The sequence below is a fragment of the Notechis scutatus genome, chromosome Z (assembly GCF_049901735.1).
Source record: "Notechis scutatus isolate UNSWTSFEM ecotype Mainland chromosome Z, rNotScu1.2, whole genome shotgun sequence".
Classification (NCBI taxonomy): Eukaryota; Metazoa; Chordata; class Lepidosauria; order Squamata; family Elapidae; genus Notechis; species Notechis scutatus.
Window position 1 is genome coordinate 6,219,896 of NC_142025.1, and position 23,397 is coordinate 6,243,292.

The 23,397-nt window shown below is 41.0% G+C and overlaps 1 protein-coding gene across 7 annotated transcripts in view; it reads left to right on the forward strand.

The window, feature by feature from the left end:
* Positions 1 to 23,397, forward strand: part of LOC113419511 (sodium channel protein type 5 subunit alpha-like) — a 377,390-nt gene that overhangs the window by 296,266 nt on the left and 57,727 nt on the right. For all 7 annotated transcript variants that reach the window (XM_087947846.1, XM_087947840.1, XM_087947841.1 and 4 more), the window contains 3 exons: positions 804 to 927; positions 11,873 to 12,027; positions 13,212 to 13,385. In XM_087947846.1, coding sequence (XP_087803972.1) covers positions 804 to 927; positions 11,873 to 12,027; positions 13,212 to 13,385 — 453 coding nt within the window. The remainder of the gene's footprint in view (positions 1 to 803; positions 928 to 11,872; positions 12,028 to 13,211; positions 13,386 to 23,397) is intronic.

Here is a 23,397-nt window from a genome sequence, read left to right on the forward strand (position 1 = left end):
TTCAACCAGTGGAACAGCTTGCCTCCAGAACAGAGGTGGTATTCAGCAGGTTCTGACCAGTTCTGGAGAACCGGTAGCGGAAATTTTGAATAGTTTGGAGAACCGGCAAATACCACCTCTGACTGTCCCCGCCCCCATCTCTTCTCTGCCTCCCACTGAGTCCCAGCTGATCGGCTGGGTCTCCTTTGATTGCCCTGGACAGGAGAATGGAACTGGAAAGCAGGTTAGTGGGGTGGGGAGGGAAGGGGGATTTTGAAGTAACCTTGCCCTAGGAGTAGGTGGGGAATGGAGATTTTACAGTATTCTTCCCCTGCCAGGCCCACCAAGCCATGCCACGCCTACAGAACTGGTAGTAAAAAAAATTGAATCCCACCATTGCTCCAGAAGCTGTGGGGTGCTCCATCACTGGAAGGTTTCAAAAAGAGACTGGATAGCAACTAGAAGGCCTCCAAGACCCTTCCAACTCTATTATTCTATGTTCTATATTTTTATCCTTCTGAGAAATGACTGAATGCTGCAACTCTGGTAGGGCTTTGGGTTTTCTTTCAAGATGTTGCCGTCTCCCTATATATACTGGTGGGGAGGTTGGCTGTGTTGTCATTTCTTGATTGGTTGATGGAGTTGATGTTTGCAGATTGGCTGGCTTTTTTGTTTTTTGTATCTATCTATCTATCTATCTATCTATCTATCTATCTATCTATCATCCATCCATCCATCTATCTAATCTATCTATCTAATCTATCTATCTAAAAGAACAGGCATAAGACTGGATGATGAAGTCTCTGCTCTTCTTCCTTCCGTAGAAATTTGATGAAATCAGCCTGTCCGAAGGAAGTACAGTGGATTTGGCAATTCCCTCAGAGCTTCTGGAACAGATGCCTGAACTGGCAGAAGAACTGCTGGATCCTGAAGATTGCCTCCCAGAAGGTAAGGATGGCCTGCTCTTCTCTTGACTGGAATAATTCAGGAGTGCAAAGGTGGCTTGGATTAGGGCTGTGTGGCTGGGAAATGGCAACCTTTGAAAGGAAGTGATTGCTGGTTTTGCCTGGATAAAGAATAGCCTAAAAATTGACCTGTGATTAAGCGACTTCCTCTTTGCATTGCTATACTAGAATTGTAACCAAATTCTCTGAGCACCAGCAAAGAAACCCTGCTCATTTTATTGAGCCTGGTGTGGTAATCCAGGAAAAGATTACTCTAGATCAGTGATACCATCTTTCTTTATACACTGGCAGGTTTGCAGCTGTCTCGCCTGCGTTTTCCAGACAAGAATAACCCTCACATGCCTGAATGGGGGATAGAATGACTATTATTTTTATTCCGCCTTTATTATTCTTATAGATAAGGTAGCAAACATACCTAATACTCTTTCCTTCTCCTCTTTTCCGGACAACAACCCTGTGAGGTGGATTGAGAGTGAGGGATCGGCCCGATGTCACCCGGCTGGCTTTCATGCCTAAAGTGGGACTGGAATTCACAGTCTCTTGATGATTGTCCCAAAGTCACCCATGCCTAAAGTGGGACTAGAAGAGCGGTCCCCAACATTTCTGGCTCTGCAGGCCAGTATTGCTGACGGTACCGGCGGTGGAGGGGCGGGGAGAGGTTCTGTGCAAGCGTGGGCCTGTGTGCCCGCAACTTGTGCAAATGGAGTTTCACACCCTTGCCCACTTGCTCTCCATTGTGTGGCCCAGTCACCAGTGGGCTGTAGTCCAATACCAGACCATGGCCTGGGGGTTGAGGATCCTGGACTACAACTCACTGCCTTCTGCCTTCTACACTGGTGCCTTAACCCACTAGACCAAACTGATGTTGGAAGTCACAGGCACATGGAAGAGGATATAAGTTCAGCTTCTGTCCCAAAAAAAAAGGCTTCTTTGCTTGGAGTCCTTGGGAGATTATTACATTCTCATAAAGCAGAGAGATGGAAGGAAGGAAATATTTCCTTCACCAACACTCCTTTCTCCTTAATTCTCTTTGGTTTGTCGTCTCTTAACAGTCTATATTTTATGCCCTTCTTTACATCGTCCCCTTCCACCCTTCTCATTCTGTTCCAACCGATCTTTCTCTTCCCAGTTGAGAACCACCCCTTCAGAGCAGGCCAGGTCAAAAAGCAGGGGTCCCAGGATTGTTACTTTTATCGTGATGAAATAGAATAGCGGAATCTCAAAAGCCTGTGCAAGTTCCTCTGTGTCCCATCTTATACTAAACAAAATTAAAATGATATTATTTTGAGTTTCTGGTAACCTTTTTCTGAAATTCCTCCCTAAATGACTCATTAAATTCTTTCCCTATTCCCATGGCCAGCTCTAAACTCTTTTACACTGAGCAGGTCTGACATTCCAGATGGTGTGGGATCTCAGCTCCCATTACCTCCCATTAGCAGCAATCAGCGGATGGAGATTATGACAACTTCTGAAGAGCTGGTTTCCTTATTTCTGCACTGCATTTTCACTGGCAGGCCCCGCTCACGATGCCGGGCCACACTGTTGGTCTCCATCAACAGTTGGAACCCAGTTATTGTGTTTTGTAAATCTTGGTTTATGACCGGGCTTGCCAGGACCAAACAACATGACTCTTTCACCAAATCTTTGGTTCATCAAAACATGGCTTAGAGCAGTGGTTCCCAACCTTTTTTTCGCCCTGCACCCCTAAAGAAATTTCACTCGAACCTCGCACCCACTAAATAACGATACTTAACTCTAAAATGAAAACAAAGTTAATCCATTGCATAATAAATAAAAATGCCAACATATAGCCAATATCCTATTATTTACCTGGACTTTTCTCGCACCCCCTGGAATATCGTCTCGCACCCCCAGGAGGTGTGAGCACCCCAGGTTGGGAACCCCTGGCTTAGAGTATCGTGGAATAACATAAACCAAAACTGGATCAGACTACTTTGAAGGAGAGGGTTGGGTTTCTGGAGAACAGAAAAAGTACAAGTCTCTATAAATATCATCGTAAAATAAGTAGTCCTTGGCTTATGACCATGATTGTGTCCAAAATTCCTCTGGTTAAGCGATGAATTAGTTAAGCAAGTTTTGCCCCATTTTACGACCTCTCTTGCCACCGTTGTTAAATGAATCACTGCAGTTGTTAAATTAGTCACACGGTTGTGAAGTGAATCTGGCTTCCTCACTGATTTTAATTGTAAGGAAGTCATAAAAGCTGATCACATGATTCCAGGAAACTGCAGCCATCCTAAATATGAACCAGTTGCCAAGCATCCGAATTTTAATCATGTGACCATTGGGATGCTGCAATGATCGTAAGTGTGAAAAATAGTCATAAGTCACTTTTTTCAGTGTTACTGAACAGTCACTAAATGAACTGTTGTAAGTCAAGGACCACCTCTATGTGAGCCCTTCCCTTATTTTCAGAGCAAGAATTCTGCATCCACATGAATGCTTGTCAGATTAGAATGTGTATTTTATATTAATATTCCCTTCTGTCAATAATAACAAAGTCAGAGTTTCATGTGTAAAATTTCAATTTAGCAAGGACTATGTCAATTTATCTGTTTTTGAGCCCTACTGATTAAAAACAGGATGAGTTACCCTTCACAGTTCTTAAAATTGCTGTACCAAGCAATCTAATAAACTCCAGGAATGTGAAAAAGAAATCAGTTCCTAAAACATTTAATGGATTAAAGCAGGTAGAATAAATATGAGAACGACTCATTCAGACATTTCAAAGTCATTGAAATTCTGTTTCAATTCAAGAGTTCCAGCATCAAAACCAAGATAAACATTTGTGCTCTTAAAAAAAAAAGAGTAAAGGAGTCCCTAAGGATTTTACTCCTCTAGTTGTTGCCGACTCTAGTGGGGTGGTGCTCATCTCCCTTTCAGGGCCATTGAACCAGCGCTGGTCACGTGGCCAGCAGGACGTACAGAGTGCTATACATGAACACCAACTGGCAGAAAAAGTCATGATGAAACTTTTTAATTTCACAATACATGAATCGACTTAACCATAGTTCCAGTTGGAAAAATGTGAGCACCCTAGACCAAATCAAGTCCAAAAACATCACAGAAGTCTGGAGCTTGGCACTCAAAGAAATAAACCATCAACAGGCACACAGTGATGAACAACATCTACATACCATTCACAACAGAGATCAAAAAGACAAAAAGGTAACAAAAAGATCAAAACTCCTCCTCACCAGTGATTAACACCCAGATAAGCAGAGGTAGGTAGGTAGGTAGGTAGGTAGGTAGGTAGGTAGGTAGATAGATAGATAGATAGATAGATAGATAGATAGATAGATAGATAGATAGATAGATAGATAGATAGATAGAATACTCCAAGAGCTGAAGGTTGCATATGTAGCATTCTGTCCATCAATTTCCCCCACAGTAACAAAACTATGAGATATATCAGGATGAACGAGATAATAGCTGGCTTAAAGTTACTCCCTTAGCTTCCCTGACTGAGGGAGGCCTGAAACTAGATCTCCTAGATCCTGTCCAATCCCTTAACCACTGTCTGCAGTGAGATTACTTTGAATCAGTCTCTTGCTTGCTTCTCACCTGATTCAGTGCAGGAGTTCACCAAGGAATCTCTTTTCTCACAGAGATTATATGGGTGGCCACCCTGGACAGCAGAGACTTCTTAGTTGAACCACCCCAATTTGGTAAAAAATATATATATTGTGGACAGATTCCCTAAGCCTACATTTTCTAGTTGAAAACTATTCTCTTGTTGTTTTTTTTACTTTAAGTGCAGGCTAGCAGTAAATTTAACCCTTTTTTCTCACCATGATTTCTTTCCTTAATTTTTTTATTATTGAACTTGTTTAATTCTCCTAACAAGATTTCTAGCAGAAAAATGGAGATGCTCTTTAGACAATAAAACCTACGATTCCCCACCAGTTCCTCTCCTCCCAACCTGGTGATCTGCAGCCATTTTCTGTAACCTTTAGCTGATTGCATAAAACGATATGACAATTTTTTTTTTAAGACTAAAGCATTCCAGGTTTGGGGGAAGCCCATTTCTACTTGCCAATAAAATGCAAAGATGAGACATGAGAAAAATACTCTTAATTCTCCCTCTAATATATGCAATTACTCAAAAGGCATGAAGTTCCATTGCAGCTGATTGTTCCCTGGGGAGCTATGAGTGGAAGCAGGAAACGGGAGAATCAAGATAGGGACTAAGATGTGATGAGCTGTCAGTAAGCTGCGAGCATACACATCCCCAAGGATTATTTAACTTGGGAACAAGCCTGCTCCGAGGGGATTACTTGGAGATAACTGCCAGAGATAGGATGTGAAAAATGATTGAAGGAGATAACAAAAGCCCCACAGGACAGGGAGAAGCCCTGAGATCTGAGGCGTTTTCTTTGTGGTTTTGCTTCCATGCAGTAGCCAAACATTAATGCACTTGATAGAAAATGTCAAAATACAGGTAGTCCTCAACTTATGACCATGAGTGAACCCAAAGTTTATGTTGCTAAGTGAGGACATTTGATGAGTGAGTTTTGCCCCCCATTTTAAGACCTTTTCTGCCACAGTTGTTAAGTGAATCACAGCAGGTAACCCAGTTGTTAAGTGAATCTGGCTTCCCCATTGACTTTGCTTGTTAAAGGACTGCAAAAGGGATTACATGACCTTAGGATACAACAATAGTCATAAGTGTGAGCCAGTTGCCAAACATCTGAATTTTGATCCCATGATCCCGAGGATGCTACAAGGATCTTAATTGTGAAAATGGCCATAAGTAACTTTTTTCAGTGCTGTTATAACTTTAAACAGTTACTAGATGAACTATTGTTAAGTCAAGGACTACCTGTGTAACAGAAGTGATTTTTTTGAGTATATGCAACTGTCAGCCCTTTAGCGTAAACCAAAGTCATGCCGGCCAATATTTTTATTGCAAAGATATTTTAGCAGATTCTTGCAAGTCTGAATGCATTCCCCCCTCCCTCTCTCCTTTTACCTTTCTGAGAACAAGGGAGAGTCTTGTGTAAGTCATTGTCTACAGTTCTGCCCTGGACTCAAGTTTCTTTTATCTGTTACCTTGGTCGTAGCTCTTCCTCCTTTCCTCAAGGCCATTCCTTGTAACCACTGTAACTTTTGGAGGGTTTCTCTCCAAAGGCTTCTCTTCAAAACCCATTGTCATTAGCAATAAGCTATTAGCCATAGCAATAGAATTAGACTTATATATCACTTCACAGCGCTTTACAGCCTTAGACTTGTATACTGCTTCACAGAGCCCTCCCTAAGCAAATAAATGTTAGCATGTTGCCCTCAACAATCTGGCTCCCCATTTTATAGACCTCGGAAGGACGGAAGGTTGAGTCAACCCCCAACCCATCAGGATCAAACTCCTGGCTGTGAGCCGTGAGTTAGCCTCCAATACTGCATTCTAACCACTGCACCGCCACAGCTCAGGAAAGGAAAGGAAACTACGTAATTACTAAGTACTTAGGAAAGATACTAAATTACTTTTCCAGTCCTTCAATCCTTCAGTTTCCTGGGCAATATGAATTACCTACAGTAACTTCAGTTTGGTGGTTGAACCAGGGTGTTAGTCTCTGCTGGTTGATTCTGTAGCAAGAATTTGACAACAAAGCTTTTCCATTTCTGCTGTTAGATTACTCAGTAGATTCAATAATTTCAGTCAAGACATCTTTCCATAGGAGATGGATCCTTTCATAGGAGATAGTTTTAGTTGGCCCTGGTCCACCTTAGATGACTATTTTCAAAAAATGATGGTGGGACATTTGATGTGTTCTTAAATAAATTATAGATTCCATAGAACTTTTCTTGCCTGCGTTACTACCTGAAATCACTGGAAGAAATCACCTGGAATCTCCTATCACAAACATGCAGATTGTCAGCTTTGAAATTCAGCTGCCACATATTTTTTTTCTAGAGAGTTAGAGGAGTTGAAAAGTTCAAGGTTATTCTGTGTGTCGTATTAAGAATTTGCAGTTGCAGTTAATTGGTTCTCGTGATTTATGAAGTGTAGAAGTGGGAGGAGAGAAGGGAGGAGAGAAGGGAGGAGAGAAGGTGGATTCTGTGCAAGGTGCTAGAAAAGCTTTCACTTGGAAAATTGCTTTTGAACGTGCCAGATCTGTTCCTAATAAATCAATTGGAGAGATAACGTCTCGGAGTGATTGAAATCATGGATACTGTCTGGATGCTTGACACAGATGACATATTTATTCAAATATTTAGAATGCTATCTTTGACTACGCAGTGGCTCAGTGGCTAAGACGCTGATTTTGCCAATCGAAAGGTTGGAAGTTCAGCGGTTCAAATCCCTAATGCTGCGTGAAGTCCTGTTACTCGTCCCAGCTTCTGCCAACCTAGCAGTTCAAAAGCACGTAAAAAATGCAAGAAGAAAAATAGGGGCCACTTTGGTGGGAAGGGAACAGCGTTGTGTGCGCCTTCGGCATTTAGTCATGCTGGTCACATGACCACGGAGACGTCTTTGGACAGCGCTGGCTCTTCAGCTTTGTAACGCAGATGAGCACCGCTCCCTAGAGTCGGGAATGACTAGCACATATGTGCGAGGGGAACCTTTATCTTTACCTATCTTTGACTATCTTTGTAATCCATTTACCTATTCAATTTCCCTTTTTTTTTCCATTGCAATGAAATGAAAGTAGCACCTTCCTTAGAGCAAGATCCCTTTCCTCAAACTAAGTCACAGGAACCCCAGAGCTCCATTGCTAAAGTAACAAATACTACACAAAGTTATTAAAAAGGTTGGCTTACGAGTGCACAGCAGCTGCTGAGGGCAGCAATCAATGGCCCTGCAAATGGGAGAATAAAATTTCCCATCTAAAATTCCCACCTGCACTTGAGAGCAGGACAAGATGTAATGGGTGTAAAACCATTAAAAGAGATCCAACCTAGAACTGAGACGTTTCCTGAGAACAATTAATCAGTGGAATGACTTTTGCCTCCAGAAGTTGTGGATGCTCCATCACTGGAGTTTTTCAAGAAGAGGTGTTACATCTCTCCAGACCAGCATGAACCCAGCAATGTATCATGATTTTTGACAGGTTTACCTAGGGAGTTGTCCCTTTCTTAAAAATGTATCTGATGTTTTACCTTTGCACCATCAAATATGGTGACCAAATGAAGGTTAAGGGCAAAGTTCTGTAGAGACATATCCAGAGACCAAACAATGTGTTGCAACTGGCAAGGTAGAAATGGTTGAGGCCTGATTCCAAGGAATCAATTGGAAGACAAGTCCACTTTTCCCTTGCTTACCTTCCAAAAGTCCTGCTTCTTTGGGATGTTTCTCCCCCTAACCTTCATCATGACTTACTTTTGGTCTCAGAACTAGACCACGGAAATTTTTTTAATGACGCTGAATTGAAAGCCATGGGTAAGCTTGGTAGGTTTTAATTCCATGCTTCATGGCTTCAATTCATTTTAAATGTTAATCCCCATTTGTAACCAAACTGGTTAGTCTATATTGATAAGTGTATGGGGTTGTCCATAGGAGGTCCATAGGAGGTCAAAAGATTCAAGCTGATGACTACAATCATATGTGAGAAACCCTCTTTTTTTTAACAATACATGCATGACACCTGTGTGGTGTAGCACATAGAATACAAAATAACAGAGTTGGAAGGGATCTTGGAGGTCTCCTAGACCCTGTAAAATTCTGGACAAATGGCTGTCCAATCTCTTCTTGAAAACCTCCAGTGATGGAGCAACCACAACCTCTCAAGGCAAGTTGTTCCACTCATTAATCGATCCCAACTTCAGGAATTTTTTTTCTTAATTCTAGGTTTCTTTTCTCTTTAATAAGCTTCCATCTGTTATTTCTTGTCCTTCCCCCCTTTTTTTGACTACCCCTGAAGATTTCCTTGTAAGAGTATGTCCTGTAATTATTTGTTTATCTTGGCATTATCAGTCTGGGAACCTCAGGGGTGTTGGGCATTTCAATGGTGGCATAGGGCAATGGAAATTATATAAAAAAACATACCTGGAGAAAAGATGGTCTTGAATGTTCTCTAAAATATCCTGAGTTCATCTGCAAATATTTCTGTCTGATCAAGGCCTCCTGCTCTATGACAACCTAACATTATCTTCCTTTCTCATAGTGATAAAAGCCTGTTATTTAAAAACACACTCCACTCTCTTTCTCTCATCATCCATCCATCCACACATTCAGATACACACACAATAGGCCATTGTCCCATGGCAGATTTTATTGTGATGTCATATAAGATTTTTTTTTCCTGCTATGAAATAGTTGTGCTTTGAGAGAAAGGACTGTAAAGAAGAAGGAAAGATAAAAAGGAGAATCTGTGGGAAAATGGCATGCATTACTTTTAAATTGCATTAAAAAGGCTTGCTTTTTATTTCCAGAACCATTGCCCACTACCACAGTCTGGAATAAAGTTATATCTGTTACCAATGAATCATAAGAAATATTTGTAAGCAAACTGGAGCTAGCAAAACTGGAGCCCAGTAAGGCATTAGTTCTCATCAGCAATCTTCAGACGAGCAGCATAGTTGATTTAGCTCAAGGATGCACAGCCTGTCAGCCACATCGCCCAATTTCAAGCATGCTTTGTTCAATACAAAGCCAGGCGCCAAACAAAACATGCCTGTGATATCTATGCTTCAGGGAGTCTGTCCTTCAGTCCCTTACATGCCTGTCATTCTATTCCCCTTTGGGAATAAGCATTGCACAGAGCAGAGAAAAGGAACAAGAAGTAATAAACAAAGAAATTAAGGCACGCCATTAAAAAAGAAAGGGATGTATTCAGGTAGTCCTCGACTTACAACAGTTCTTTTACTGACTGTTTGAAGTTACAAGGACACTGGGGGGAAAACCAGAATAATGAAAAAAAAGAGAGTTGGATGGAATCTAGGAGGGCTTCTAGCCCAACCCCTTGCTCAAGCAGAAAAAAAAGTGACATGACCATTTTTCACATTTACAGCCATGATTTTCACACTTACAAACCATTTTTCACATTTACAACCATGATCTCCATGGTCATGTGATCAAAATTTGGATGCTTGCAGCAACTGACTCATATTTATGACGGTTGCAGTGTCCCAGGTTCATATGATCACCTTTTGCGACCTTCTGGCAAACAATGGCAATGGGAAAACCAGGTTCACTTAATAACTGTGTTACTAACTTAACAACTATGATTCACTTAAGAACTATAGCAAGAGAGGTCATAAAATGGGGCAAAATTCACTTGGCAAATGTTTCGCTTAGCAACAGAACTTTTGGGCTCAATTGTGGTCATAGGTCAAGGACGACGTGCACTGTTCTTGGGGGTCCCAAAGTGGCCCACATAACACCCCTGTTGCTTGAGCTACGTTGGTTTCTGGTTTGCTTTCGGGTCCGATTCAAAGTGTTGGTTCTTACTGTTGGAAGAAAAATCTTTCTGGGGTTCAGTTCCAAGTGGGGAAAAAGATTCTGGAAACGTGGAAGCTGTTTGGAAAGATGGTTTAATGGTGGACAGGATCACATGCCGTGGAGCTCCTGAGCGAAAAGGACGATCACATGCTTCAAGATGTTGGGTGAAGGAAAAGAAGGAAAAGGGGCAAGATGCTGAGAGTGCAATTGTTTTATACCAACTATTGGGCCCCACCTTAGTGTTTCCTGTTCCTGTGTAAGAAACGTATCCCATTAACTGTCAGGCTTCCAGGGGGTCTTAGCTAACTTTGTAGGTTTGGTCTGGACCACATGGCTTCTCCTGAGTGCTGGCTGATGCAATCTTCCCACGCCGGGTAGTGAGGTGGGCAGAGGGCTTTGTTATGTAGAATGCTCTGGCCCATTATTCCCTGCCCATTAACAAAGGTGGGAGGTGAGCTTCTGCTTCTGAGTTTCTACTTCTCTTTTCAGGGGAAATACCTTTTAGCATATCCTAAAATATTTCATTTTCCTGAGAGAGGGGTGGGTTTTAACTTCCAACATTACCTTTAAAGCTCTTCATGGAATAGATCCAGGGTGCCTGAGGAACCCACTCACCCCACCTGCACGGGTAGACCCCATGGGCCAACGGATTTTGGCTGGTAGGGTCCAAGGAAAACAGCCTTTTCTGCTGAGGCTTCCATCCTTTAGAACGTGGTGCCTCCCAAGGTGAGATCTGCACCCGTCTTTTGGTCTTCTACAAGGGTCTGAAAACTTGGCTCTGCCAACTGGCCTGGGGCCCCCATGGGTCCTTAGAGGCCCCAGGCAGTTGGGTCATTCTGGAGGTGATTAATGGGCTCAGGCAAAATCCCCATCTCTTCCCCCTTCTTTGCAACTTGCTGCCTTCTTTCCCCATCTTTGTCATTGTTAAATCATTTTTTAGGGTTGCTCTTTACTGTTTTAATCTTTTATATTGTTTTGTTGAATATAGGCTGCCCAGATTCACCTCTAGGAGAGTTGGGCTAAATAAATAAATAAAGCTCAATTTCATGTACACTATCCTACTTCACTACAAGTAGTCCTTGACTTACAACACTTCATTTAGCGACCGTTCAAAATTGCAATGGCACTGAAAACTGTGACGTACAATAATATTTCACGCATGACCTTTGTGTCATGGTCACATGATCAAAATTTGGATGCTTAGGAACCGATTTGTGTTTTGCAACTTTCCGACAAGCAAAGTCAAAAGGGAAAAGGGAAGCCAGATTCACTAGCGGCTGTATCACTAACTTAACAACTGCAATGTTTCACTTAAGAACTGTGGCAAGAAAGGATATAAAATGGGGCAAAATTCACTTAACAAATGTCTCACTTAATGAATTTTGGACTCAGTTGTGATCGTAAGTCGAGGACTAGCTATATTGCAAACCAATTATGCTTTTTTAAGTGGAACCACCAAAGGAATTCCTATTCTAATTTCAATATTAAAGTGATTCTTCTGGCTTTTTGTCTTTATTTTTTTTTTTAGCTTGTGTCCAGATTCTCCCATGCTGTTCATTGGATGTCACAAAATTTCCTGGCAAAGTTTGGTGGCGCCTGAGGAAAACCTGTTATCAAATCGTTGAACACAGTTGGTTTGAGACATTCATCATTTTCATGATTCTTCTCAGCAGCGGAGCTTTGGTGAATATAAAACCTACAATTTCCTCTCCTTTAAAAAAAAATACATGTAATTTGTGTTATCATCTCAGTATGTGGTTCCTCTTGGATATGATGAAAAACACTACCCATTGCTGGTTCTGAAGAAAGATTCAAGATTTATAATTGTCTTTTGTTGACATATAGGGATGAATACTTCATTTCAGGAAATCCTTAATTTGAGAATGAGTTGTTAATTAGAGGCCCTGAATTCTCTCCCTTAGTTGAAGAATTCCAAGCATCTCAGTTTAGATCAGAAGTGTTCAACCTTGGCAACTTTAAGACTTGACTTGTGGACTTTGATTCCCAGAATGACTGGCTGGAGAATTCTGGGAGTTGAAGTTCATAAGTCTTAAAGTTGCTAAGGATGGACTGCCATGGTTTAGACCAGGACTGTCAAACTCACAGGCCGCGGGCTGGATGCATCACATGCTGGCCATGCCCAAGCCCATTTTAGCGAAGGGGGGAAGTCGTGATATGTCACATGACAACACTGTGATGACATGAGTTTGACACCCCTGATTTAGATGATCCGGTACCATTGTCTCTGACTAAGACAATGGAAAGTAGTTGTTGGTCAAAGAAAAATATGCAACACTGGAGCTGGAAATTGATCTACTGTTTGAGCAAGGGGTTGGAGTAGAGGACCTCCAAGTTCCCTTCCAACTGTAGAAAGAGTGAAAAGAAGAGCAACAAAGATGGTTAGGGAACTGAAACATGAAAAACGGTTGCAGGAACTAGGTATGTCTAGGTTAATGAAAAGAAGGACTAGGAGTGAACATGATATCAATCTTCCAATATCTGAGGGGCTGCCCCAAAGAAGAGGGAGTCAAGCTATTCTCCAAAGCACCTGAAGGCAGGACAAGAAGCCATGGGTGGAAACCAATCAAGGAAAGAAGCAACCTAGAACTAAGGAGAAATTTCCTCACAGTTAAAACAATTAACCAGTGGAACAACTTGCCTCCAGAAGTTGTGAATTCTCCAACACTGGAAGATTTTAAGAAGATGTTGGATAACCATTTGTCTGAAGTGGTGTAGGGTTTCCAGCCCAGGCAGGGGGTTGGACTAGAAGACCTCCAAGGTCCCTTCCAACTCAGTTATTCTGTTAGTCTTTTCAAAAAGAATATCTGCAATGGGAAATGCTTTAATATGCCACTTTGTTCTCCCAGGCCTTTGAAGACATCTACTTAGAAGAAAGGAAGAACATTAAAACCATGCTGGAATATGCTGATAAAATCTTCACCTACATCTTTGTTTTGGAAATGCTTCTGAAATGGGTGGCTTACGGCTTTAAGAAGTACTTCACCAACGCTTGGTGCTGGCTTGATTTCCTCATTGTGGATGTAAGTACCGAGTTACTTTTCCAGATGGTATTGTACAGCAGCGTGGTGGTGGGCACAGATCACTGGCTAAATGGGGCTTAAGTTTCTCAGGGTGGTGTAAAATGTACCCATGGCATTGGGTGTTTACAATTCTACGTAAGATGACATCGAAGGAAATTTGCCTTTTCACTCTGGAATTAGATAGCTGGATGTAAATATAGGTTTGAATGCTCTCATGGCTCAGCAACCTTTGCTTTAGTAGAAGAATATGAGGGGTGTGAAATCAGGATGGTTTGCAACTGCCGTCCCGTTGCGTAAGTAGTTCTGAAGAAAAACATAAGTTTACTTCCTCCCTGGCACCTTTTTGTTTTTTCCTCTTTAGTAAGATTTATCCAGAAGAAAGGGGCAGGGTTACAAGAATTCCAGCAACTGGGCTGGAGTTTGAGAGACAAAAGTACCACCTATGTTAAAGCGAAGACTTTCTCTAGGGGTCTTTCTTACAATCTTTCTGTGAAATGGCAAGGAGGCAGATCTTTTCACCAGTGACAGGGAAGCTTATAACTGGGCATAATTAGAACTGTAAGAAACCAAATTTCATACTACATTGGAAAAACAAAATTGCCATAACTATAATAATTAGAAAAGGCTTAATTCCCAATAATGTAGTCCCTCATTCCTGCCTCCTCGGTCTCTTCTCAACATCCAGATAGTCCTCAGCTTACAACTATAATTGGGACCAGAATTAATGTTGCTAAGCAAAGCAGTTATTAAGTGACTTCTGCCCAATGTTACAATCTTTTTTTGCCACGGTTATTAAGTGAATCACTGCAGTTATTAAGCAAATCATGCGACTGTTAAGCGAATACAGCTTTCCCCATTAACTTTGGTTGTCAGAAGCCAGATGGGAAGGTCACAAATATGATCTCATGACTCCAGGATGCTACCATTGTATGTGGATTGCACCTGAATTTTGATCATATGGCCATGGGGAAACTGAAAGGGCTGTATGTGTGAGGACTGATCATATGTCACTTTTTTCAGTGCCGTTGTAACTTCAAATGGTCACTAAATCAATGGTTGTAAGTCAAGGACTACCTGTGATGACCCGGGGTGTGGCACAAAAGCAACATAGTCAGATAATCAGTAGGAGTCTCTTTATTAGCTCCAACTTTCCCCCAATGTCCTGGTTACCTTCTGGCTGGAGAAAAATTCTCCCAGGAACAGCCTTTGGCTGCAGAGAATCAAGTCCAAAACTTGGTCAACAAAAACTGAAACTACAAGTCCAATCAAAACAAAATGAGGTCATTAGTCTGACAGGGCAGGAGCAAGAATTCCAGATGTGAAGGCACGGCAATAACTCAACACGGTTGGGAAGATGCCAGAAACACAGAAAAGCAAAGTCAACCCAAGATAAATTCATATTTGCTCCCAGCAGCTGCCACACTCAGCATGCATTTCTTTTAAACTCTCTTCCCAGCTGTGGCTAATGAAGGGAATCAGGGCCTTTTCCTCCCCTGTAAGCCACGCAACCCATGTTGCTCTCTTCTCCTTTCCCCCCTGCGTGCCCTAGGATGAAGAGGGGATGGGTCTGGGTCTTCCTCTGAATTCCCTCTCCCTTGTTCTACCTCTTCCCTGCTCTGCTCAGCTAGACTTTGCCCTTCCCCAGTTTCCTCCACAGCCAATGGAGCCATACTCCCACTCCCTGTCAACTGTTCATCTTCCTCCTCGGATTCAGACTCTGACAGGGGCATGACACTACCAGTTCTTGAGTCCTAAGACAAATATTTCTAAAGTCATTTCTTCATAAGCAGTCTAGAATATTTTCCCAAGTCCCAAAATAACAGAAATGAAAATAATATTATATCAGTGGTAGCTGATTGGTGCTATGAAGATACTGGAAGTCCCTGGTAGGAAAATGACCTTTGTTGAACTTTACAACAAATTAAAACCTCAAGAAATGCTGAATTACTCTTTCTGAAAACTCTGTTCAGACTTTAAGAATTTAGCTCATCAGAATATTTCCATTAAGAAAAGGATTAACAGTGTCATAAAGGGTGGTCCTAAAAGAAGGCCAATGCTCAGATTTTAGGATAACAAATTTAGACAGATTGTCAGGAAATACTTTCACCCTTAGTTTACTTCTAACACAGTGGAAACCTCTCAGGTTGGTTGAGAACAAAACAGGTTCCTTAGTAGTAGAAGAAAGTTTCTTATTGATCGGTTTTTGTTTGAAGACGATAAAAGAATAAGAACTTTCATTTTTGTAATTTTATTTATTTCTTTATTCATCAAACTTTCCAAGTGCTCATCTTCCTCATAGAGGGGCTTTAGCAGGTAACTCTAGAAAACTTTTCAGGTTCCATAGTCATTATACAGGTAGTCCTCAACTTGCGACCGTAATTGAGCCTGCAACTAGGATAATAAGTTAAACATTAAATAACTGGGCCAGATTTTTACAACCTTTTTTGTAGCAGTTATTAAGCGAATGCAGCTGTCGTTAAGTGAAGCTATTTTTCACTATTCATTTGCAGAAAATCAATAGTAAAAAATCAGTTTCTGGCAAAAATATTGTAAATCGTGGTCATATGATCACAGGGAGGGGTCGGTGGCAATTGGAACATGGCACCCAGGTCATAAGGTGCCTTTCCATCGTAACTTTGAATTGTTGCTAAGTGACAGGTCATAAGTCGAGGACTACCCGTACTGGCTGCTTACATTCCTAAAAATAGGTTAGGGGAAAATTCACTTGCAGGGAGCTGCCTTAACATGGATGTATTTGTTTGATTGATTATAACTATATCTTTGTCACTTTAGTTGGGCTTTCAAAGTAATAATGAGTGGATACAGTATAGCAAAATGTAAATAAATTTCAATAAACCATAATTTAACCATCCTCTAACTTTAAATATCATAAAACCAGAGTAAATATTTTCATACCTATGCAAGTGTCTACTTAACCGTATCTCTGGATCTCCACCGCCTTATTTGAACAGCTATATTTTCAATAGCTTTCTGAAAGTTACTGATGAAAACACTGTTCTTATTTTTGAGGGTTATTGGCTTCCTGGGTAGGGAGCTACCCCAGAGAATTTTGTCTTCCAAAGTAAATATCCATACCTCTGGCGACTTTTTGCAAGTACTCAGGGTTTTTTGCCTGCATTTTTACAACTATTGCCTTTACCATCCTGGCTTCTGCATCCTTCTTTTCCCCTAAATTCAGATTTTCGAAGGAAAGAAGGAAGGAAGGAAGGAAGGAAGGAAGGAAGGAAGGAAGGAAGGAAGGAAGGAAGGAAGGAAGGAAGGAAGGAAGGAAGGAAGGAAGGAAGGAAGGAAGGAAGGAAGACAATTTAGTTTTTCTTTTCTTTACATGTGAAAAAGAAAGTACACCCTCTTTGAATTCTATGGTTTTACATATCAGGACATAGTAAAAACCACCTAGTCCTTAGCAATTCTTAAAAGTAGGAAGGAAGAATATAAAACCTCAGATGAACAACAACACATCATATGACACCATGTCATCATTTATAAACACTTTAGTTATTTCATAATTTAATAAACCCTACACCCTTTGACAATTGTACCTCTTTTCTCCTCTTCTTTGAAAATATTATACATTTTTTTTAATTTATTTGCCATATTTTTTAAAGGTAATTCTGAAAGCAAATTGAATTTCATCAAATTAAATAATAGTAAGTGGGAAACAAATGCAATGGGGAGTGGGGGGAAATCTGTCATTCATGAAATATTTCTGCTAAGGATTGGGGTACATAATTCTAGTCTTCATTGCCCCTGAAAAATAATTTTGTCCTCTTCTTGGATACTGTAGAGCAGAGGGATTTGAGTTCAACACATGATTTTCCCAACTTGATCAGTTCTTAAGACATGCATAGAGGGAAAAGGATGAGGGAGAGATAGGTTGATGAACTTGTGGTGTACCTTAAAAACAGTGTTTTTAGAATAGCCGTTACTGTAGTAGAAGAGTAAACAGAGCTGGGGGGGCAGAGTTAGACATGTCATCAGCTTAGAATCCATATGTTGCCACAAGAGGTCCAAGTGCAGCCCCCCTTCTATTCCATTGATTTTTATCTTGTACCGTTACTGTAGTAGAAGAGTAAACAGAGCTGGGGGGGCAGAGTTAGACATGTCATCAGCTTAGAATCCATATGTTGCCACAAGAGGTCCAAGTGCAGCCCCCCTTCTATTCCATTGATTTTTATCTCGTACCAATTTAGAGCTGACCATGAGTTGAATAGATTCTTGCATATAGATTTGAGCAATAAAACTTCTGAATTTTTCAACATAATATGGCCCTTTGCACCTGGCATTAATCTAGTCAATTCACGGTCATTGCTAAATTGATTCTAGCTAAGGGGCAAAGGAATTCAAGGGGAGCTGGACTTGGATCATTTGTGGCAACTTAATGACTCTAAGCTGATGATACATTTGACACCCCCCTGCAGCTCTGCCTGCTCTTCTCCCACAGATGATCCGTTTGCAACAGTGTTATTGGCTGGAACTGCTTTTTGGAGAAGAGCAGGACTAAGGCAGGATTCATTCCAGTTGTGCAGAGGGGTAATCCTCACTTAAGAGTGGCGATCCAGGCTCATTTTGGAAACATCCTGCATACAGGTAGTCCTCAACGTACAACCCCACTTGAGTCCAAAATTTATGTTGCTAAGTGCGAAATTTGTAAAGTGAGTTTTGCCCCATTCTACAACCTTTCTTGCCACATTTGTTAAGCAGTTCTTAAATTAGTAACACGATTGTTACGTGAATCCGGTTTCCCCTTCATAGATGTGAGTTAGTTGCCAAGCATCCGAATGTAACTCATGTGACCATGGGGATGCTGCAGCAGTCATAAATGTGAAAAATGGCTCATAAGTCACTTTTTTTCAGTGCCATTTTAACTCTGAATGGTCACTAAATGAACTATTGTAAGTTGAGGACTACCTGTAGTTCTCTTTTGCCTAGGGAGGCATCAATCTCATCTAAAAAGCTATTGGCAGAGCTGGCCTCACCCTGGCAACTGTCAATCACGCTGCTATGAACATAATCACCCAAAGAATTTTTGTAGGCCCAGATAATGCATAGTCAACAACTCTAATTTAAGCCCATAAACATGTGCCCTGGCATTTTTGAGATTGTCCTCTTTAAACATTCTCTTTTGTTTGCATGTTAAATTTATCTGCCCTGAGAAATGCCTCTTTTTCTCCCTTGTCATGTTTGGGATTATAAGGAATAACAAACCCAGGCAGCAAGTAAGATCACACTTAACACTTTCTGATTATTATTATTTTTTTATCATCATCATTCTCAACCAAAAACTTATTTCCTTTATGACCTGTACACGGGTGCTAAGGGAAGATAAATATTTTATTTACTCCTGTATTTTTTATCCATTCCTTCAGCCAAACAAAGCTCTGAGGGTCTTCGTAATCATAACCCTAATCTTGATTTAAAATTAATAAGATCTGCTTCTTCCGAGCACGCTTTTTAGAAGTCATGGCATGGGGGTGGGAAGAGTTTTGGAAGCAGAAGAAAGGAAACAAATCCCTTTTTGTATTTTGGGGGATTTAGGTGAGATGGAAAGATTGTGGTTTCCTCTCTTTCCGATATCTTCAAGAAAAAGGAGATAAATGAGGAATGGAGGTTGGATCGCTTTCCTTTTCTGCTAAGTTATTTGTCATAGTTGATGGAAGGACCATTAGGAAGAGAAAGGCTATCTTTTTCCACCCTCAGAAATTACTTCTTTTCAGCTCAATTTAGAAGTAACTCTGCTGCTGCCATATTGTCATGGAGTGATCCAGTAGTGAAGACTACTAAAAAAAATAGTAGTCAGTTGTTTTATCCCATCTTTCACCCTGAAGCAGTTGTAAACTCAGCCCAGGCTTGTTTCAGAGAGATTAATGTGTCACATAGAAAGTTGGCCAAGATGTCCAATGAAAACTAGAAATTGAATGGTGCCTTGGTCAGAGCAGGAATTGGAGACATTTTACAACCAGGTGGGCATATTAGAAAGAAATGTGTGGGCATTGTTACAAAATGGCTGCCCCATGGGATAAGTCTCTCTTATGGGATATATAATCAATTTTACTTAACAGTCTTTCCTCCTTCTATTTTTCCACAACAACCACCCTGTAAGGTGGGTTGTGATTGGCCCAAAGTCACCTAGTTAGCTTTCATGAATGGGACTAGAACTCACTGTCTTCTGGTGATTGGCCCAAAGTCAGCTAGCTACCTTTCATGACTAAGGCAGGACTGGAACCAGTGGTGGGATTCAAATTTTTTTTACTACTGGTTCTGTGGGCATGGCTTGGCGGGCTTGGCTTGGCTTTGTGGGCGTGGCAGGGGAAGGATACTGTAAAATCCCCATTCCCTCCCCACCCCACTAACCTGCTTTCCAGCTCCGTTCTCCTGTGCAGGGCAACCAAAGAAGACCCAGCCAATCAGCTGGGACTCAATGGGAGGCAGAGAAGAGATGGGGGCGGGGCCAGTCAGAGGTGGGATTTGCCGGTTCTCCGAACTACTCAAAATTTCCGCTTCCGGTTCTCCAGAACTAGTCAGAACCTGCTGAATGCCACCTCTGACTGGAACTTACTAACTCCTGGTGATTAGTCCAAGATCACCCAGCCAGCTTTCATGTTGAAGTAGGGACTAGAACTCACAGTCTCCTGGTGATTGGTCCGAAGTCACCCATGCCTAAAGTGGAACTAGAACAGTGGCCCCCAGCCCTTCTGGCTCTGCAGACCGATACTGCTGGCGGCACTGGCGGTGAAGGGGTGCCTTAACCACTAGGCCACAGTGACCACTAAAATGTTACCTGCATCCTCTTCTACAGGATGCTCCCTATTCTACCAGGTTAGGCAGCTGTCCAATATTTTTTTTATTTTCTAAGGAAGAATTTTGTGGCCCATATGGGAAATTTCTTCCTAATACCTTGGTTTTCCCACTGTTATGCCGGGCTGATCATACTGGGCCAATTCCATTCAATATACAAATCTCCTCAATTCTGTGAAAGTGACCAAGTTATTCTGTGAATCTGGCCTAATTTTTCATCATTATAGTTAGGTAAGGATAAGCAGTAAGCACTGCTGCCTTCTGGTTCTCAGAATAAAAGCTGGCTAAAAATATTCATAAATGAATATTAGGCTCATTATGTTTAGAGGCAAGCACAGGCTTTTATTATTTATTTCATTAGGCTGCCTCTCCATGCCTCTTATGTGAAACTCAAGAGTAGGAATAGACAAACAAATTTTTGTGTTGTTCTTTAATTTTCCCCAACCCCTTTTTGGGGAAATTGGCAAATATTGGTCCTTGCTTGGTTAAAATAAAATAAAAACAAGTCCTTGTCCATCTGTATTAGCCAAACTGCAACTTTCCCCCATTTTGAAAACTTTGAACTCAACTCATGAAAGGGTTTTTAAAGAAAACTTGGAGGTGGGTAGAATCTGAATTCATTGAAATACAGAGAGTCCTCAACTTATGACTGCAACTGAAACCACAATTTCTGTTGTTAAGCAAGGCGGTTGTAATGCCCAAACTTAAAAAAATATTTCCCATAGTTGTTAAGCAAATCGCTGCAGTCATTAAGTGAATCATGGGGTGTTAAGTGATTCTGGCTTTCTCCATTGACTTTGGTTGTCAGAAGTTAGCTGGGAAGGTCACAAACGGTGACCGCATGACTCTAGGATGCTGCAGTTGTGATAAACACGTGCCAGTTGCCAAGCATCCGTGTTACTGTGGACACTGTGTCAGTCACAAATGCAAGGACCAGTCGCAAGTCATTTTTTGCAGTGCCATTGTAATTTCAAATGGTCACTAAAAGAATGGTTGCAAATCACAGTTGGATGTGCAAAGCTAAAAGAAAAATCCATTTATTTTTTTTCAAAACAAAATTTTCAGAACCTTTTTGGCAGCATGCCAAACCCAATTAATTAGGCTTCAATTTTACTTCTACCTCTTTCATTTGACTTGAAATGGTTCTTTTTTTAAAAAATGCTTCTGAAGAATTTTGCAAAGCTTCCTAAATTCATACCAATAAAAAGATTCACACCCATCCTTAGTCAAGGGAAGCCCATATTAAGTAATGTTTGCTTCTGAATGCTTAAAAGCTATTTAAAGGGGCAGCTAAAACCAATTTTCCTTTTAAATTAACCCCTTGCAGCCTCCCCCCTTCCATCCCCCCTCTTACTTTAGCCCAATCAGATCTTTGATTCGGGTATGTAGAGAGCCAAGACCATTTCATCTCTGTGAATTACTGAAGCCAATTCTTCTTGTAAAGCTGGGCATCAGAGGAGCTACAGTAATCCATCAAACAAAGTCTATTTTTGTCCAGGAGAGAATCCCTGAAGATGTGCTTTGATAATGGACTCTAAAACATCACAGATTTTGCCTCTCCTGCAAAAAGGGAGGAATAACGGGGGAAAGCTATGTAAAAGGGGATGCATTATTGGTTGTGTAGGCATAACTAAAGCAGGAAGCAATGCAGTTATTAAGTGAGTTGTGTCAATTTTAGGACCTTTTTTGCTGCAGCAAATCACACATATTAAGTGAAAGACGGCAGTTGTTAAGTGACCCCAGGACACAATAACCATCATAAATATGAGTCAGCTGCCAAGCGTCTGAATTTTGATCACATGACCATGAGGATGCTACAACAGTCATAAGTGTGAAAAATGGTCATAAGTCACTTTTTTTCCAGTACCGTTGTAACTTTGAGCATTCACTAAATGAACTGTTGTAAGTCGAAAACTACCTATAACTTTCTTATTTCCACTTAATTACATAACAGGGACACAACATATAAGCAATGAAGTACAGATGTAACAAAAAAATGTTGTGCACGCATCCTATGATTATGATCACATGTTCAGCTGCAAGCTTGTGGTTTCTTTATCAAGGTTTCCATAACTCTGGAGTCCTCTGGAGTCTTGAATTTTATTTCTGTTATTTCAACATAAGAATATTTAGACCAATTCTCAGAGTTATCAGAATCCTGATCAACTGTATGTCCCTTTCAGGGTGTCTACTTTAAATTCGTAGCACTTCAGCTTATTATAGAGGAAAGGCCCAAATAAGAATTTCTAAAACTTGCCTGTCATACAGATTTCAGAAAATACCTACAAGACGAAGCCAAGAAAAAGAGGTAATCCCTGACAGAGTGTTTGAGTAGCTACTAAGTTAGCAAAATCTTATTCAGGAACCCAATTGACTGCCAGCCGTCTGCCACATTGTCTTCAAAATGAAACTGCCATATGGAGTAAATATACTGATGGCATGAAATGGCTTTAATTGTTTTCTGATTCTTTTTTTCCTCCGGTTGATTAGCAAGATGCAGTTTGTGTGGCCTGAGCAGTAATTGGGCAATCTGCTATAATCAGTTATTCTCAAAGAGCTCTAGCCAAATTCAAAGCATGTCTCTTTTTTATGCTTTTCTTTTGTGGAGCTGTTTTAAAGTTTCTTTTGAAAAGGTATTGAATTTCCTACTCATCTTTATAAAAAAAGAGTAGGTGGGGGAAATTGCAGAGTGCTTCCAGGAAAAACGAGGCATCAAATGGAACAGCAATGATGTATCTACTCTAATATTGTGCCTTTGGAGAAGACTGAAAGAGAGACCTAGAGAATTTGGTAACAAACAGAGAGCGATTCTGCCCACCCTACTTTTTCCTTCTAACGAGGGGGCAATTATGTGTGTAAACCCAAGACATGATGAAAACTCCCTAAATGCACAACACAGAGACAGAATTAACAGAATAGACTTCAAAATAACAGAGTTGGAAAGGATCTTGGAAGTCTTCTAGTCCAACCCCCTGCCCAAGCAGGAAACCCTATACCATTCCAGACAAATGGTTGTCCAATCTCTTCTTTAAAACTTGTAGTATTGGAGTACCCAGAATGTTTGGAGGCAAGTTGTTCCACTGGTTGATTGTTTTCACTGACAGGAAATTTCTCCTTAGTTCTAAGTTGCTTCCCTCCTTGATTAGTTCATGCTTCTTGTTCTGCCTTCAGGTAGTTTGACCCCCTCTTCTTTATG